The following is a 19797-nucleotide window of genomic DNA, read 5'->3' on the forward strand; positions in this document are numbered from 1 at the left end:
GGTAGAAATGGATGTAAAGACCCTGGCATAATCCCAGTAGCCAGTAATAGTTGCTATTTTAATTATTCCCCTTCCAGCCATCTTATAAAGAGACATATGAGGTAATTTCAGCATCTAGGCAGAAAGAGCTATTTTTAATTAGAGATAATGAAGTTTTGAAATTCTTTAATTTCTAACAAATTTTTTAAACAGGAAGATTGCCTACCTTGCTGTTGTGACATAACTACTTACTTTATACATGTAACTTACTTGATGTTACCATAGTTAATTGTAACATAGACAAAACTCAACAAATAAGCAAAAAGTGGCTTACAGCCAAAGTGACTTTTTAGTCCATACAAAGTAGAAGTACAGAGATCAGTGGTAGAAGCAGGTCCACTGACAACTGTAAGAAGTAACAGTTGTTACAGTGACAGAAAGCTATAAAGGACAAATATAAAGACAGAAGAAACAATAATAATAATAGGGTAGCAAAAACACCTTCATAACTGTTGAGGCCATTATTCTAAAGACAACAGTAACCCTAGGTCATCAAAAAAAGAGTGAAATTTGGTTCAGTGTTCTTGACCTAAGGAAGAGGATTCTGCAATGTAGTTTAGAAAGATTTTCTTCTATATGTTTCTTATTTAAAAATGTTAACACTTAAAGGAATAAACATTTATTGAATAGAAAATTTATTAAATAAAACGTCTAATTCCTTGATGAGGCTAAGCAAATGAGTCTATACTATACTTAGGTGTTCAGATCCTGCTTAAAAAGCAAGCAAGGGAGGTGGGGATAGAGAGGCTGGTCAACAGGTACAAAGTTATCGTTAGATGGGAGGAATAAGTTCTGCTGTGCAATACCATTCTGTTGCACAGTAGGGTGACTAAGTTAATGACAATATATAGTGTATTTCAAAATAGCTAGAAGAGAGAATTTTAAATGTTTTCACCACAAAGGAAAGATAAAAGTTTGAAGTGGATATGCTAATTATCCTAATTTTATCATATTGTACACGTGTGTAGAAGCATATCATAATTAGCATCTGTCATTATTCTAATGGCAACAGTGACCCCAGGTCATCAAGAAAAGGGTGAAATTTGGTTCAGTGTTCTTGGCCTAAGGAAGAGGATTGTGCAATATAGCCTCCCTATACATTGGCCTTAGGAAGACGGTTACGTAGTTAGCGTACCTGTACATTGTGTACAATGTATAATGATAAAATTAGGATAATTAGCATATCCACCTCAAACATCATTTCTTTGTGGTGATAACATACAATTATTGTGTGTCAATTAAAAATAAAACAAGCAAATAGAATAAAATCCAATATGGCTTGGCTGTGCCCCTACTCAAATCTCATCTTGAGCTGTAGTTCCCATAATCCCCATGTGTTGTGGTAGGGACCCAGTGGGAGGTAATTGAATCATGGGGGCAGTTACTCCGATGCTGCTGTTTTTGTGATAGTGAGTGAGTTCTCATGAGATCTGATGGTTTTTATAAGGGGTGTTTCTCCCTTTTGTTTGGCACTTCTCCTTGCTCCCGCCACGTGAAGGACATGTTTACTTCCCCTTCCACCATGAGTGTAAGTTTCCTGAGGCCTCCTTAGCCATGCTGAACTGCGAGTCAATTAAACTTCTCTCCTTTGTAAATTACCCAGGCTCGGGTATGTCTTTATTCACAGCATGAGAACGGACTAATACAAATCTAATGTCAAATTTAAAAAAGAGAGTGAAAGATTTGATAATGACATTGAAATGTCCAACAAACTTAAAATTCCTATAAAAATATTTTTAGATATTTGTAGTATCATTTAAGATACGAGTGGTTATGTGATTTCTGTTTGTTTTTGCTCTGTTCATAAATTTAAAATACTGAAAAGTCTGAAAATGTACATTTTTAATACAATTCAAGTTATTTTACATACTAAAATAAAGCAAGCTAATTGACATTTTGACATCATGCTGTGACCTCTCTAAAAGTCTGAAAAGTCTGTTGTAACATCTTTATTTTTTTATGAATAAACAGCAGTACTTTTATATGTGTTATATATAAGAATACAAATTTTGTCTTTCAACTACTGTATTTTATACTATAGATTATTTCCTTCTCATACAGTTTGCTTAACAGTTTTGCCCAGCCCTGTTTCAAATTTGGGCCCTACTATGTGGCAAATCAGGAAGAAGATAATTAATGTAACTACAGTGTTGGCTGCCATGAACCCCTTACATGAGAAGGTGACAAAATGTACAAAATAGCTATTCGGTGTAGTATTTCTTCTTTCTTAAGGAATTGATAATTTTGTGTAAGTTCTAAGAATTGTATAAATTATTTCCTTATCCAGTAAAATCAACAAAAAACTGCCTAGCCGAACCACAATTACTTGCCCCCTGCAGAGGAGCTTTCACTAAGACTTTGGTTAGAGGAGAGGTTTTTTTAAATGGCCACAGAAAGATGCTTCTACATTTGTATTTTAACTTTTATTAAAGGCATTGTTTATGACATTGTTTCATGTGCCCTTTACAAAGCATAATACCAGGAAAAAAATTATCTCTTGGAGTCTTGGTACAACTACTATTGAAAAGCAAAAATTGTATATTTCATTATGTAAATCAGCTCTCACGATTGTCAGGATTGTTAGCTCTTGTGTTTTACGTGTATGCTTCCCTTCTTCATGGTTTGGTTTTCAGTTTCTTCTTTTATAGCCTTGTGTAATGATGCCTTTTACTCTAAACTGGCATACATCTCATTTTGGAAGAATATAGAATTGAACACTAAAATAAAAGTGAAAAGAACCATTTGAGAGTGTCTGTAAAAGTACTCATTTGGCTGTAATCTGGTGCCTGCATTTGTGATTGGCTGTGCCTTTAAGCACATTCTGTGATAACACCTCCAGGGTTTTGAAGTGTAATGCTCCATTGTTATTCTTGAATGCATATAATAGTGATTTTTCCCACTCCTCCACCGTCCCCCATGTATCATTATGGTAGTGAAAACATTTCTGTTACTGGTTGGCTAGAAAGTTTTTGTGTGTCATTGCTTAATATCATTTGAAGTGTTTAAAAGGGTACTGTCAATAATCATAATATCAATTTAGTCTGTCTAGCACTTTTTCCCCATACTTGCTTTAAGGACTTCACATAAATCTGTTAACACCAGCATTCATTCCTTCTGCAGTGGGGAGTTGCAAAGTAGATCAAGCTACAAATTGTCAAGAAGGAGGTGCACGTTTTAAAGTGTGGGGAGGATTTGGTTTGTCATTGACTGAGATTGAAAAGTGAATGGGAACCCAAAAGAAATGTAGTTTTAAACCTAGAAAAGGAACTGGGTATAGTGGCTCACACCTGTAATCCAAGCACTTTGGGAGGCCAAGGCAGGCGGATCACTTGAAGTCAGGAGTTAGAGACCAGCCTGGCCAACACGGTGAAACTTCGTCTCTACTAATAATACAAAAATTAGCCAGGCGTGGTAACGCACATCTGTAATCCCATCTCCTAGGGAGGCTGAGGCAAGAGAATTGCCAGAATCCCGGGAGCAGAGGTTGCAGTGAGCCAAGATTGCGCTACTGCACTCCAGCCTAGGCAGCAGAGCAAGATTCCATCTCAAAAAACAAACAAAAAACAAAAACAAAACCTAGGAAAGGAAGGTAAATTTATTTATGTTATATTAGCTTTTAGATATGCAGTTGTACCTGTCAGTGTGGGAAAAGTTAGCGTTTGAAATGTGATTATCAGAGCATATAAGTTAATGACAAAGAGCCAATTTTACATTGTTTTGTTGTGTTTTAGTCCTAACTACTAATTATTAAGTACTTTCCATATATTGACATCATGAGACATAAGCTTTTAGTTTTGCCTCTTTGTTTTTGGCACGCTGATTTGTTTTGTCTTAACTTTGTGAAACATAATTATAGAAAAAATTTTAGCATTTTCCGTTGACGTTAAGTGCTATGATTAAATATGTGGTTTTATACATTAAGAGCATGCCACATAGAGAGCTGTCGCTTTTTAAATTTTTAGTATATTGAAATTGTTATATTTTCCAAGATGTATTGCCTGGAGCTCACCAGATCAAGTTTTAGTAACGAGTGGTAATTTAAAATAATCCATAAGTATATTAATATCAGAGGCATGCGATTATTTTTGCTAAACTACCATGGCTAAACATATCAAACTAGATGATTTCCAGACTTAAAATATGTTTAGCCTCTTACCAGTAGAGGCACTTCAACTATTTATTTCTGAAAGATTATTTGTATAAATCTGCCTGATTGGCTTGTAAAGTAAATCTTTGCAATTTTCTAGACCCTACAAAATTGGATGTCCCAGGCTAAAAGAGAAAGTTTCCAGCTTTACAAAGACCTGAATGCCATTTGGTCATTCACTTATTCATGCACTTCTTCTTAAATATGTATTAAACACTCACTGTGCATTGCTGTAGCTACAGGGGCTATAAAGGTAGCTAGGAAATGGGTCCTGACCTTAAGGAGCATGTGTCGTTGCAGGGGAAATTGAGATACAGTTTGTAAGTGCTGTAAAGAGGCAGGTGCACAGCACAGTGTTAACCCCAAAGGTGGACTAATCCACAAGCCATGTTTCTTGGTCCAGTGTCTCCTCTCTGGCTTCTGTGATCATCTTGTTTATCCTCCCTCTTGGTTGTATGAGTTGGGCAAGGAGAGGTGTTAGGAGAAAAAAAATCAGCTTTAATGGACCCAGAGAATTAGGACCAAGGTAGGCTCAGGGCAAATGTTCCCTTTGAGCCTGTTCACCATCCCTATCCAGTGCTAGGCACATTCTAGAATCTTGGCAACTGAGTTGAAGCCAAGGTTCTCTGAGCTCTGACTTAATGTGGGAAGAAAGTCACTTCTTCCCTTGAAATCTACCTTACAGTGATATTTCTTCTCATTGATATATTCACTCCTGCCTTTTAAAATTTATAAGCTCAGAGACTTTAATATGTAACGAAGGTCTTCAAGAATCAAGTTTGTGTTGGGTATGGGGCATTTAACACAATATGAATTTATAGATGACTTAGCTATAAAGTTTTTTGAATTAAGTGCCAACTCTTCAGTACTGTGAGAGTATGATGGTAGGGTAGGTGGAATGAAGAAGAAAAAGATTACAAAGGAAAAAGTGCTTTTTTCCCCCCTTTTTGCTCACAAAGACAGAAGGAAAAGGAAAGAAAGCAAACGGTTAGTAGGTGGAAATAGGTTGGGAAGTAGCTATTGTTAAAACATCCAGGGTAATTCATAGGTCGATAAAGGCTGTGGATCAACAAATATTAAGATTAGGGATGCTCTGCTCAGAGGAGTATCTCGGAGTGCCAAGTGGAGACTGGCATCGACAGGTGACTTTCTACTTGGCTAAATCTACCCATCTATTAAGTTACAGATCTTGATGATATGTAGAATCCTTTGTATATATTTAGGCTATGAAGATTTAGTTAAATTAAGCTTATCTTTCATATAGTTGACTCCTGATTAATTATCCATATTTCATGATAATGTCCTTAGTCTCTAATTTAAAAACTTATTGTTAGGAGTGAGTTTATGCTAAATCTATGCAGAAATAATGTCATCCTGAGGCTCAAAATTACACTAATATATCTGTAAAACTGTAAGCTAGTGTTGTACTGTCTGTTACTCTCCCTAACCATTCATATGTGTTAAAATGAAACACCACCGTTGTCTTTTGCAATACACATGATGTAGTATTTGTTCATTAATGATCACCCCTAGTCTCTGACTTTTTTAACTGATTTTTTAAATGCACAGGTTTAAAAAGTTTAGTTTTGTTACTTTCATAAGTATATGAGCTCACTTTACTGATCTTTTTATAAAATAGATGCTTTCTGAGGCAGCACCTGGGAAACTGAGAATTGTTCATGGAGATGTCTTGACATTTAAGATAGAAAAGGCTTTTTCAGAAAGTCTTAAAAGACCCTGGGAAGACGGTAAGTGCTTTTGGGTAGTTATAAACATCTCTTTTATGGTGTTCATTTTATGACACATTTATTACAGATGTTTTATGTTTATATTTAAAATTATCTGAACAGAATTAAATAATGTGTATTATAATTTTCTCTTGCTTCCTGCTTCCAAATTATAAAATCTAGTTACTTTTTCTTAATTCTAATTCATTTGTCTCAAATTTCTAAATGTTTTGAATTCTGTGCAAATAAACTTATCATTTTTTGTGATACCGTATAAGGATAGGGTAAACTGTGAATTGTTATTTGTTCCAGATAGTGGAAAAAAAGAAGTGCTTTAGTAAACTGAGCCATGCCCAAGCCTTTGTTTTAACTTTTTCTATTATTTTTCACATTCAGTGAGCAACCAAGGCAGTCTTCATTCACAGGCAGTGTTTATTGGGTACCAGCTGTGTGCAGCCCTTCAGAATGCATAGATAAATAGGGTATGTTTCTTCCTATAACAGACTCTCAGAACAAATGGAGGAGGGCTTAGGGTGCCTCCACATCTGGCTGCCCCCATGTCTCTGGCCTCCCCCATGACCAGACTCCTTCAGATGGGCCGCACTCGCAGTCTCCGCCAGCTAACAGGCCCTCCTGTTCTTAGCATGCAGCCTTCAGGTTTCTGCCCCAGCCGAGCCGCACTGGAACCACAGTGCCTTCCTCGTTACCTGTTTCAAACCTTATCTGACTGAGTTCTTCCACATTCATTTGACTGTAACCCATAGTCTTCCGGAGGATTTCTCTGCTGTTTTTCTCCCTGATACCAGCCCCTCCTGTTTTTCCTTTTACATTTGTGAACTTTTTCTAACTATTCTTAGCTGGTGGTTATTTTTCTACCCACTTTGTACATATTGTTGTTTCTGGGGTTTTTCTTTTTGGGCAGATTTGCCAGATTACTCCATTCCTGTGGTTTCACTTACCACCTATGTATTGCAGACATTCACATCTTTATATGCTGCCTGTACCCCCTTCCTGGGCGTCTGACCTGTGACAGCTTCATCTAGGTGTCCCATAGGCACTTTAATCTCATCATGTCCAAAATAAATTCTCTTTTTTCTCAAGCCAACTCTTTTTCATGTATTTCCTAGGCCAGAAATTCAAGGACTTTCTCTGAGTAACTGAGCAGTAATTAAGTATAATTTTTTCCTCAATAATCCAAAGCCGATTGTGAGAAAACATTGCTTTTGAATAATAAGTGAAATGAAAAATATTTAGCCATGTCTATTTATGTATTTTTGTTTGATGCTATTAATATCCAGTCTGATTTTACTTGTCACTGAAATTGTATTCAGAATATATTGATGGAATTATTTCAGGTTGTTTTTTCCTCTGCCACCAGATCCTCCAAATGTACATATTATCGGAAATCTGCCTTTTAGTGTTTCAACTCCACTGATTATCAAGTGGCTTGAAAATATTTCCTGTAGAGATGGACCTTTTGTTTATGGCAGAACTCAGATGACTTTGACTTTTCAAAAGGAAGTGGCAGAGGTAAGTTTTAACTTTTTGTGACTATTTTTATCACACGTTCAAATTCCAAAGCAAAATAATAATACCGCATTTTTACCACAGTCTGTGTTTTCTAAGTTAATATCTTATTACACACACAAAAACCCAGCAGCAGCTCAGCCAAAAGTTAAGACTGTGATGATGATGACAGACGTAACCGCTGTGAGCTTCTGGGAAAACATGAATGATGTGTGATAGCCAAGGAGATAGTGTGGTAAACACAGGGATGCAATAGCCATCGATGCCACTGGAGAAAGACAAAAGCAATGCCCTGTTGACCATACCCAGGATTGGCACGTGATACCTTGAAATTGATCCTTTAGGCTTAATGGCATGGCAGTTAAAAAATATGATAATTGGCCGGGCATGGTGACTTATGCCTGAAATTCCAGCACTTTGGGAGGCCGAGGAGGGCGGATCGTGAGGTCAGGAGTTTGAGACCAGCCTGGCCAACATGGTGAAACCCCGTCTCTACTAAAAATACAAAAAAAAAAAAAGAAAAGAAAATTAGCCGGGTGCGGTGGTGGGTGCCTGTAATCCCAGCTACTCAGGAGGCTGAGCCAGGAGAATTGCTTGACCTGGGTGGCAGAGGTTGCAGTGAGCCAGAATTGCGCCACTGCACTCCAGCTTGGGTGACAGAGCAAGACTCTGTCTCGAGGGGGAAAAAAAAGAATGTGATAGTCACTTTGGAGCTGAGAAAAGGAAGGGGATTGAGGGTCTCATTATTCAGTATATAAATTGCACTTCATCCCTCACCTCAGCGAAGCCTGCTATGCCTGCATTCCCATGGTGGAAGTGTTCTGGGTTCACTCGAGAAAGTAAACCCTCCAGGGTAGTCAAGGGTGGTTTTTGAGCTGCAGAGGTATAAGGAGGGATGTGCAGACTCTTAAGTGGTTTTTAAAAAAAATATTATTATGACATAAAGTACAAGAGTATACAGCCATCCATTGGTATCTGTAGGGAATTGATTCCAGAACTCCCACAAATACCAAAATCTACAGGTGCGCAAGTCCCTGATGTCAAACAGTGTAGTATTTGCATATAACCTATGCATATCATCCCATTTACTTTAAATCATCTCTAGATTATTTGTAATACCTAAGACAGTATGAACGTGTTATAAATAGTTGTTACACTGTATTATTTGGGGAATAATGATAAGGGAAAAATCTATACATGTTCAGTACAGATGCAACCATCTTTTTTTTATTCCCTGAATATTTTTGATCTGGGGTTGGTTGGATCCATGGATATGGAACCCACAGATACCGAGGAATGACTGTATAATGTACATAGATGGCTTAATAAAGGGAACTCCTGAATCCCCACCCCCCACATGGGTAATTGAATCACCGGTACCTTTGATACCCCATTGTATCCCTCACTCTGATTGCATCTCCTTTCCATCCCATGCTACTAAGGTGATCACTACTGTGAATTTTGGATTAATTCCCTTGCATAGTCTTATCACATAGATTTATATTCCTATGATGAATACACTTTAGTTTTGTCCACTTTTGACAACTGGGTTCATATAATATGTATTCTGTATGTATTCATATAGTATGTGTTCTTTTTATCCTGAACATTATTTGTCAGATTCACTGACATTGCTCATGACTGTAGTTTATTTAGGTAGCTATATATACTACCTACTATTTGACTGTGTAAGATCTCTTATCTCTTCATTCTCATGTTCCCGTACGTTGAATTAGTTTCAGTGTTCTGTTTTTACAAACAAAACTCGTAGACATTCCATACTATGTCAGGTGGGGCACATGGGCAACATTTCTTTAGGGTATTTACCTGGGAGTAGAACTGCAAATCTTCCCCCCTGCATAGATAATGCTACATTGATCTCTGAAATCATCATGCCTGTTTATATTCCCACCAGCAGTGTGTATGAGTTCATTTTGTTCCATATTCTTGCCAGTACTCAGTATTGCCAGACTTGTACATTTTTATTAATCTGAGGGTAATGGAATGTCAATGTGTTTTATTTTGTCCTTGCTGATTTGTAGCAAAATTGGGCACTATTGTGTGTTTACTGGCCTTTTGGGTTACTTGTTTTTAGTGCTTGCTTTTTGCTCACCTTTCTTTTGGGTTGCTTATCTTTCCTTACTGATTTGGAGGAGTTCTCACATACTCTTTAATACTCTTCATACTAGTCCTTAGTTAAATGTGTTGAGCATTTCTTCTACTCTAAGGCATGTTGTTATTTTCTTTTTATGGTGTCTTTTGAAGAGCAAGCATTCTTAAGTTTATGTCTAGTGTTTTTTGTGTTTTATTGAGGAAACCCTTTTATATCTTGAGTTCATGAAGATATTCTTCTGTTATCTTCTAGAAGCTTTATGTTCACCTTTCACATTTATATCTATAGTCCCCTTGGGGTTGATCTCTCTGTATAGTGAAGTAGAAGCCATTTTTACTATTTTTAACATATGGGTCCCAATTAACCTAACTCCATTTACTCACAATAGTCAGCCCTCATTGATCCCTGTCGGCACCTCTGTCAGCATTGGTCTGGTTAGAGACATAGAAGCACTGGTCTGATTAGAGACATCGAGAAAAAAATGACATGAAATCCAGGAAGGAGAGGGCCTCCCCTACAGGACAGAGAGAAAAGAGTCCTCAGGCAGAACAGCCAGTCCAGATTGGAGCCAATTAAAAGGTGAATTTGATAAAACTGCTGTCAAGTTTGCATATAGTCAAAAAAAGTTACAAAAACTCAGGAGAGTTTAAGATTGAATTCATGATAAAAAAAAAAATAGAAAACTAAATATAACAGGGAGTGAATCAAGGAGACTATACCATTATTGGAATGAGAAGTACAAAAATATTATTTGGAGATAAATAATTATTTTGAAAACCTAAGAAAAAATGAGAGACATATAAAAATAACTATAAAACCTAACCGAGAATCTCAAGGTCACTGAGATAAATCAGGAGAAATATCATAGCCCCAGAAGGAAAAATGATTATTATAAAGATGCTAATTTTTTCCAAAAATTCTGTATATCTAATTATAATCCTCAAAGAATTTATCTTGAAATACGCAGTTCTCAGGATCATCTGGAGTAATAGACCTGCAAGAATATGTAAGAAGTGTTGAAAAAGGAGAGTGCTGAGAGAAGACTTCCTTGTCATATGCTAAAATGTATGGTGAAGCTTTAATAATTAAAGCAGTATGAGAAGTAGCACGTGACAGAGCAATTACTAGACTAGAAAGCCCGATGCAGACACCTTAGCAGTATCTGATAATGGTCAGATCAAAAATCAGCAGTGAGGAAAGAATTAAGTAAATGCATGGATATTTGGTTAACTATCATGAAAAAAAAATTATCTCTGTAAATTCTATTTGGGTCTTTGGATCTTCTCTTTCTGTCCTCATTATGTTCATGCCTTCCTTGGCATTTTTGTATGTAGGTATGATATTTAAAGTAGATGTTTTGGCCAGGCATGCTGGCTCATACCTGTAATCTCAACACTTTGGAAGGCTAAGGTGGGAGGATTGCTTGAACCCAGAGTTCGAGACCAGCCTGGGTAACATAGGGAGACCTTGTCTGTACAAAAAATACATAAAAAATTAGCCAGGTCCAGTGCTGCCTGCCTGTGGTCTCGGCTACTCAGGAGGCTGAAGCAGGAGGATCACCTGAGCCCAGAAGATCAAATTGCCGTGAGCCGTGATCACGTCACTGCACTTCAGCCTGGGCGACAGAGCAAGACCCTGTCTCAAAAAAATGAACAAATAAATAAAGTAGCTGTTTTCAGATCCTTGCCTGCTAATTTCATTATCTCTGTCATTTCTGTACTCTTTTAGTAATTGATTTCCCCCTCCTTGTTATAGGTTCCATTTTTCTGTTTCTTTGAAAGCCTGGTAATTTCTGACATAACATCAGGTATTGTGAGAGTTTTATTTTTTTAATGCTGATGAGGGCTGGATTTTGTGGTATTGGGTTGAGTGCTGGGTTTCTTTTGACACATAGATAAGATTGCTTGAGGCTTGTATTGTTCTGGTGAATCCAGGGTAGCTTTTAATTTGGGGCTAATTGAGCCCCAGTACCACGTCATGACCTTTCTGAGGAAGGCACCCAACGCCCTGCATGTTTTGGGGCCTCTTGAGCCATTTGAACCCCAGTTGTTCCTGCCTTCCCCTGATTCTAGTTCAGGCTCCCAAGCCTCAGCCACCTGCAAATCAGTGCTCAGCAGGGGACTTGGGGGGCCCTTTTGCTACCTCAGGAGCTCTGCCTCACATTCTGTCTCCCTCTCCTGTTCCTGTCTCCCCCACCCCCTGCTCCTGCACATGTGTGAGCACCGTGTGTGTGCGTTTTCCATATCTTTGGTAGTCTACCCCACAAATTCTGCCTACTGAGGCCTCCCAGATCTCCAGCTCTGGCTCCCCGTGCCCAGGAGACCTCTAGGTTCAGTTTGAGCTGCCCATTGCCTCTGCTGGAGCCCGAGAAGGGCCTCCAGTTCTCTGCAGGCTGGGCATCTAAGGCTCATCTCCTTTCCATTTCAGTGACCTTGTTTATGCAAACCATTGTTTCCTATGACTTACTCAGTTTTATTGTTGTTTCAGAACAAAACTTTTTAATACCAGAATTTGTTTGAAATCAGTAGACTCTACTACTACGTAAGTTTAATACTTTAAATGCCTTCCTCTCAGATAATTTGAGTGTATCATAAGAATTTCATTTCTTAGATCTATCCCTCTCTTTTTACCCTTGTTCCCGTTTAGGGAAATCATTTCCAACGAGGGCACTTTAGCTTTATCCGCTCCTCAGGGGCATTTGGCAGTGTCTGAGGTGTTTTTCGTTGTCACAACCTGGGAGGGGGCTTCTGGTCTCTAGTGGATAGAAGGTTCGGGGTGCTGTGAAGCATTCTTCAGTGCACAGCAGAGCCTCCCACAGCGAAGAAGCACCCAACATTAGCCCAAGATGTCAGTCATGCCATTGTTGAAAAACTTTCCTTTAAATTATTTGGCCATAAAATATTTCTCTCAGGTGTCTTGGAACTTCCCATCATAAAAATGTAGGACCCTTTCGTGTGTGTTAGGAAGCCTGGGACGATGTCACCACTTTCCGTAAGGTCTTTGCCATTTCCTCTTCATGAACCTGCTAATTCTCTTGGATTGGTTTGAATTGGGCCCATGCTGAGTTTTCTTTGTCGTTTTTCTCAACCTTTGGATATGTTGGTTCTGACAGAAACTATTCTTGTTTCCTCTGCACTTACACAACTTCTGACACCAGATGTGTGGGTGTTTTCCACACCAAGCAATCTCTCGATTCTCCAGACACCAGCAGGGCATCCTGCAGTTTCATTCAATTCCGATACTCTCCACTTGTTTTTAGTGTTAGATCCCACAAGTTAAGAGCCAGTTCCCACAAAACTGCCCCTCACTTCAGATGACAGTCACAAAGCTGGGCCTCTAGGAGTTCTGAGCAACCAGCTATAAAATAAATTAAAGATTCCCATGACCCCCTCCTCAGGTTGGATCACTTGTCAGAATGGCTCAGAAACTCAGGGAAACACGTTACCTGCACTTAAGTCATGGGTGATCAATTGGTCTCTGTGGCCAGCCCCATCTTGAGCTGCCTAGAGGCCTCATCCTAAGTTATCTCATTACTGTAAACTCTGGGGGACTTGTGAATTTAAAACAAGACATGCCTATCACTCAGGAAATTTCAAGGGCTTTAGAAGGTGTATGCAAGGAACCAGGACAAAGTCCAAATATATTTCTTATTATACCACGTCTGTGAATTTATTTTTCTCAGCTGACATGATTATTTTGGTATTTCTGCTCTTGAGTACATAATAGAGATACAAAATACTATGTACTCTATTTGTGTGGGGGGAAACACAAAGAAACAGAGGCTTAAGAAGAGGTGGAGTAATTTCAGTGACTCAGAATGTCAGTTGTGGTTATTAATAATAGTGTTACTTTGACTTCACCATATGCAATTCTTTTGAACAAAAAATGGTTGCTTTTAGTGAAATTTTACCATGAATATTGAGAAGAGTTTATATCGAGTCTAATTTATAGAATGCCTTAGAAGTCTGGGTAACACTGGTCCTCTGATTTTCACATTTTGCAAGTGAAAGTTTCAGTAAGAGAATATATAGCATATTAGTCCATTCTGTGCACTACTATAAAGAGATACTGAGACTGGGTAATTTATTTTATTTTATTTTTTTAAAAAAAGAGGTTTAATTGGCTCATGTTTCTGCAACTCTACAGGAAGCACAGCTAGGGAGGCCTCAGGAAACTTACAGTCATGGCAGAACGTGAAGGGGAAGCAGGTACAGCTTATGTGGCTGGAACAGAAGGAAAGCGGCAGGTGCTACACACTTTACAACAACCTGTTCTTGTAAGAACCAACTCACTGTCATAAGAACAGCAAGAGGGAAATCTGCCCCCTTGATCCAGTCACCTTTCACCAGGCCCCTCCTCCAACATTGGGGATTACAATTTGACATGAGATTTGGGCAGGGACACTAATTCAAACCTTTTCATATAGCAGCATTTTGTTACATGCCATTTGCTCTTGACATGGTTGTATATGCAATTTTGTATTTTAGCCACAGAAAGCCCTTTTTAACATTTACTTTGTTTGGCTTTGTGAATTACAAAACAGAAATAAATGAGCACTGTCGTCTTATTTCTGTCTCTAGGACTACAGGATCTAAATGTAAGAATTCAGCTCATACACATTAAGGGACATATAGACAATATAAAGTCACAGCTCATAAAATATAATCAGACTGTTAAACAGTAAGTGACAACTAATCCCATCTAACCTCATTTATTAATATAAATGATGAACCGAGTCTCAAAAGGGTTCAATGCCTTCCAGAAAGTCATGGAGTAGTTACAGGGAAAGCTGAACTTGAGTACAAGTAGTGTGTTTTCTGCTAAAGTCATGATGTGCAAGTTCTCGATGTTACTGGCCCAGTGTTCTTTTCTTTCTGAGTCCACCATCAGCCTCTTTTTCTTCTGCCATCTCCAGAGGACCCTGGCTGTTTATGGGCACATCCCAAGCAGGGAGGGAGTCACCTCTCCATTAATTACATTACATAGTTCTCATTGTCCCTGATATATGGCTGTGTAGCTTCTCAAGTGTAAGCCTGATTTTTCTCCTTGTACTTAAAATTATTTTAGATTAATAAGAAAAAAAAAAAAAACACCACTGTCCTTGTAAATTCTTTGACCCCTTGTTTTTCTCATACTCCATCAAAATGCTTTTTAAAAGCTCAAGGGTTAGAGGTTTCCTTTTAATGAAAAATTAGCTGGTTTGGTTTCCTGACCTTTTTTTTGCTAAAATCATCTATCTTGTAATGGATGTTGAAATTTCCTAGCTTTTCGTGTAGTATATCTCTCACAGAAACAGTAATGTATATTTGAGGTTGACAGACCATTTAAGTTTTATGCTAGATTTGAATGAAATCTTCTGTAGACCTTTCTGGTCTGTGATTTGAATTTTTCCTTAATAAATTAGGGACAGCTATGTGTGCTGATTTCTTCCAGATTGAAATACATGATTCGCGTGTTTTCATCTCTACAGCCTGGGGATATATGCTACGAAGATTGAACTGAATGGGTCAAGTTAATGGATTAGGACGCACATTCCCCTGACGTTTCTAGATGTGTACATAGCATTCTAAGTGAAATATACTTAAATAAGATCTTTTTTGAATTGTGCCAGTTTCATATGAAAATTTGCAATGCATTTTGAATTTTCTGCCAGTTGTAAGATTAAGCTCCTTTTTTACTTACGAAGAGCTAGAAATATTTTTGACCACTTGATCCATAAGCTTATTCTTTAACTTAAATCTCTACTTCTGTCATTTTTTGTAGCTTCATGAGAGTGTATGTGTCTTAGTTTTACATTTTAGTAAGAAAGATTATATTTTGTCTTATATGCTATAGTAGCTCATCACTTAATCTTGAATATGGCATCCCAATAATTTCAACTCTCCAAACAGACAAGAGCCAGACAGTGTAAAATAAAAAGGTCAGGGGAAAGGGATATGAAATGAAAGGTTGGCTTTGAGTACAATCGATAACTTTGCCTATAGGAAGTTTCTTCCATATCTCACACAGAACCTATATTTTAATCTTCCTTAAGGCGAAGCTCTAATAAGGTAAATTATATGGTTTTCATGTCCACAGCAGGCTACAAGCAGCAGAGGAAAAGAAGTGATTAGACTATGTTGGTGCATTGCAGTGAAGCGGGAAAGAGCAAATCCGACAGCTGCAAACAGCTCAAAAAGCACTGTGTCTTCTACTGTTGAGCAGTGGGGCCCCCTGCCTGCCTGCCTAGCCCCAGGATTATTCCAGTAATCGTTGCTGTTTGTAATGTTGCCCCCAAATCATTCAGAAGAGGGTTAGAATGTCCTTTGAACTCTTAAGAACACAGAGAAGCAAGATACATTTTAGAAAGATAAGCATCCCTAAGTTTTTTTACCCACCATTCAGCTCTGTTCAATTTTAACATATTGCCATATTTTTATATCTTTTTTAAAGAAATAAAATATTGTTGATATGTTTGGAGCCCTCTTCTACCCTCTTTCTTTCCCTCCTATGAGTTGTACTATCTTAAACTTCATCGTCATTATTTCCATGCGTATTTTCTCCTTGTACTGCAGATAAATACACCACACACACACACACACACACACTCTCTCTCTCTCTCTCCCTCTCTCTCTCTGAGAGAGAGAAAGTAAATGATAGTAATCTTTTCAAGATTTTATACAAATAGCATTATACTATACAAATTTTCTGTGACTTGGTTATTTTTTATTCCATTTTGGGATTCAATCTATGTGGATAACACTTGCTATTCATTTTAACTATTGTTTCATATTCCATTATCAAAATTATCACAGTTAATTTTTTCATTCACCTGTTGATGAATTTTTATTTTTTTTTCACTTTTTGACATTACACATAATGCCGTAATGAACACTTTTTTACCTATCGCCTATGTACGCTGTGCTCTAGGATATGTTCTTAGAGACCTAGAGGGTCATGAGGTTTTACACAGCTTCAGCTCTATATTGCCAAATTATGCTACAAATGCTTGTACAGATTTCCTCTCTCACTAGCAGTATCTGAAACTTCCTGTAGCTGCAGATATTCTCCAATATCAGGTTCTGTTAGTTTTTTTTTAAATGTTCATTTCATGTGTATGAAATTATATCTAATGTTCTAATTTGCATATTCCTACTTTGTACTGTGGTAGAGCATAGTTTATATTATGGTTTATTTGGATTTCTCTTATGTGAGTTGCCTTATATATTCTATTAGCTGTTTACCTTATGATTATTGATGTATAGGAATTCCATCTGTACTCTGAACACTATAATAAAGTATGGTGGTGGTGGTTGTTGTTATTGAGGAGGGCGTCTTGCTGTGTTGCCCAGGCTGGTCTTGAACTCCTGGCCTCTGGCAATCCTCCTGCTTTGGCTTCCCAAAGCACTGGAATTATAGGCATGAGCCACTGTTCCCAGCCAAGAGCAAAATTTTAAAAAAAGACATACATAAACATATAAAATAAAATTTTAAAAAAGACATACATATACATATATGTATATCTTTTCTTATATAGCATATATATATATGTCTTTTCATATATAGCTCTGCCTTTGCATCTTTAGGAAATTCTTCCCTACCATGGAGGTCATAGATATTTACTTACAAAAAGTTTAAAGTTTTGCTTTTCACTTATTGTTAATTTGTTTAGCGTTTATTTTTGGTTATGGTATGAGATAGGGACCTACTGTTTTCTCCTATAGGTATCTAATTATTCCAGTGTCACTTATTGAATGATCCTTCTTTTTCTGTTAGCAGTTACGACATCACATCTATCATGTGCTAGATATCTACATGTGCTTGGGTCTGTTTCTAAGGCATTTGTTTTATTGATCTGTCTGTGCCTGCATTAATTTTGATGTCTGGTAGGGTGAGCTCCCCTATCATTGCTGGTATTCTTCAGGAGTGTCCTGGCCATTCTTGGCCTTATATAAATTTTACATGGAATTCAATTTTAAATATATATATATAATACATATGGAAGTTAATTTTTAAAATCCTGTTGGACTTTTAATTGAAATTGCATTGCATTTATGAATTAATTTAAATATACCTAATTAATTGCAAAACAGAAATGTTTGAGTACTTAAAAGAATAAATTACTAGGTTTTTACAAACATTGTTTGTCAAGAACAGCCAATTCCCCAAGGGTTCTGAATACTCACGGTTTTAGTATATTAAGTGAAGAAAAGCATACCATTTAAAATGTTCGTTCATATGTTGGGGTAATTCAGAAAATTAAGTATTTAAGCATCTTTCTTTTTTCATTATGCTTGCTAATTTCTTCATCAAGTATTTATTGATTGCTTGTTTTATGTAGGACCTTCTGCTATCGAATATAACGGTAATTCGAAAATCGCAACAGCCAGTGGTAGAGCAAATGTTCTTATTTTTGTAGTTCATTATGTATGACATAAATCACACTTCTTAGGTGTACTTCTGTTGATGTTGGAGGAAAATATTCCCCATGTTTGCTGTGTGTCATGTGTCAGATAGCCTACCCTTTTCAAATTTGCCTCAAAAAGTCCACCTAGTGTTTAGAAATAATGAAATGTTCACTCTTTTTCATCTAATCAGGCTGGACTAATTATTTGCTAAAATTCATTTTTGTCTCTCTTTAGCGACTTACAGCCAATACAGGAAGCAAACAACGTAGTCGCCTCTCTGTTATGGCTCAGTACCTCTGCAATGTTCGACACATCTTTACAATTCCAGGACGAGCTTTTGTCCCCAAACCAGAGGTAAGTTTCTGCTTATTTGTTGTAGTATATCAGAATTAGGACATTTGTTCCCCTGAGGATGTGTCATAGGAAATAACCTCTGGGATCTAACCTTTGTTTCTGTGCAAACTGACACTGTACTTTACTTCTCCTGAGTAAGAACCACAAAAATCATAATATGAATGGCTAGTTCTTATTATAATTGTTCTCCTTAGGTAGGGTGACTAAATGTTTAGGTTCATGCATGTTACCCTGGTGGCAGTATCATTCATCATCATCATCATCATGATGTTACTCTTAAAGTATCCCCATATGGAAGATAAGTTACACGGTCATCCAATATTTGAGGAAAGAAAGAAAATCCTTCTGTGATTTCTGTTAGAGACGTCTAACTAAAGCTACATCAAACATGATTTACTTACACTTTTTTGGGAAACCTTATTATGGTCGTGTTATTTGTGGTAAATCATCTGTGGATAAAACAGTTGGATATTAAACTAGGCTTTGACTATTATATATTAGTTATGTGAGTAAGTGCTAGTTACAGAAACAGTTTCTCTGCCAAATATTAAAATTAAAGAAAACTGGTGTCTATTTTAGCAAAACCACTGCTTGGTGAGTTACTACACGATGTGTACTATTAAAAACCCATCTTTTTCTTCAGTGAATGTATATTGAGCATTTACTGCTTGAAAATGGGTTGGGTAGCAAGGGGAGTCAACAGGGATATGAGCCTAATCCGTTACAGAGTCTGCCTTCAGGGAGTTCACAGCCTCATGAGGAATAGAAATTTCTCACTGGTCCCTAAAACTCTCAAATACAAGGTCTTACAGAGTTTCCCTTACATCATGTATCCTTCATAAATAAAAAGAGATAGCATGGAAAAAATGCATTATTTGACTATAGATTTAGATATAAATTCTAGATTTAGAATAGGGACCGTAACCAATAGTGTTAGATCTACTTGTCTGTCTTGAAGCACGCCTGAGCGATCTCCATGCTCTTTGCTGCCACCGTCATACTTCCTTTGCCATTTGGCCAGTTAGCTGAGCGTTCGGGTGACTAGGAAGTCAGGCCATCTTCTGCTTACGTAACAGACATAATTGTCAGCTTTTTCTAAATCGAGCTCAGGGAGTTTGCTATCAGTGCCACCTCCCTTCAGCATCTCAGATTTCAGAGACATTGTGAATGACTTCTCCCAGAATAATTAGATCCAAGACAGAATCTGATGACTGGAGATATCTTATAGGTTATCTTCAAATTTAAAACATTTGTGCTTTCAGGGACTTTCTCTCCCATTATAATGGGGAAAAAAAAAAAAAAAACAAACCCAGTGACCATGTAGCTTGCTTTCTTCTTGTCATGCACATGTGTGTTCATATAACATTTTAAATAGTGTAAGACTCGTTATGTCAAAAGCCAAGATCCTTACTCATAGGCCTCTACAGTTATGGTTATTACCATTATCCAGAATCTCCAGGCTATTTAAATTTTACTAACGGGTTCTTAGGCTAGATATTAGAA

The 19797-nt window shown here is 37.4% G+C and overlaps 1 protein-coding gene across 2 annotated transcripts in view; it reads left to right on the forward strand.

The window, feature by feature from the left end:
* TFB1M (transcription factor B1, mitochondrial) overlaps positions 1-19797 on the forward strand; it is a 69754-nt gene that overhangs the window by 15457 nt on the left and 34500 nt on the right. For both annotated transcript variants that reach the window (XM_011964379.1, XM_011964378.1), the window contains 3 exons: positions 5826-5934; positions 7292-7443; positions 18175-18294. In XM_011964379.1, the coding sequence (XP_011819769.1) occupies positions 5826-5934; positions 7292-7443; positions 18175-18294 (381 nt within the window). The remainder of the gene's footprint in view (positions 1-5825; positions 5935-7291; positions 7444-18174; positions 18295-19797) is intronic.

The sequence above is a fragment of the Mandrillus leucophaeus genome, unplaced genomic scaffold (genome assembly GCF_000951045.1).
Source record: "Mandrillus leucophaeus isolate KB7577 unplaced genomic scaffold, Mleu.le_1.0 Scaffold698, whole genome shotgun sequence".
In the NCBI taxonomy this organism is placed as follows: Eukaryota; Metazoa; Chordata; class Mammalia; order Primates; family Cercopithecidae; genus Mandrillus; species Mandrillus leucophaeus.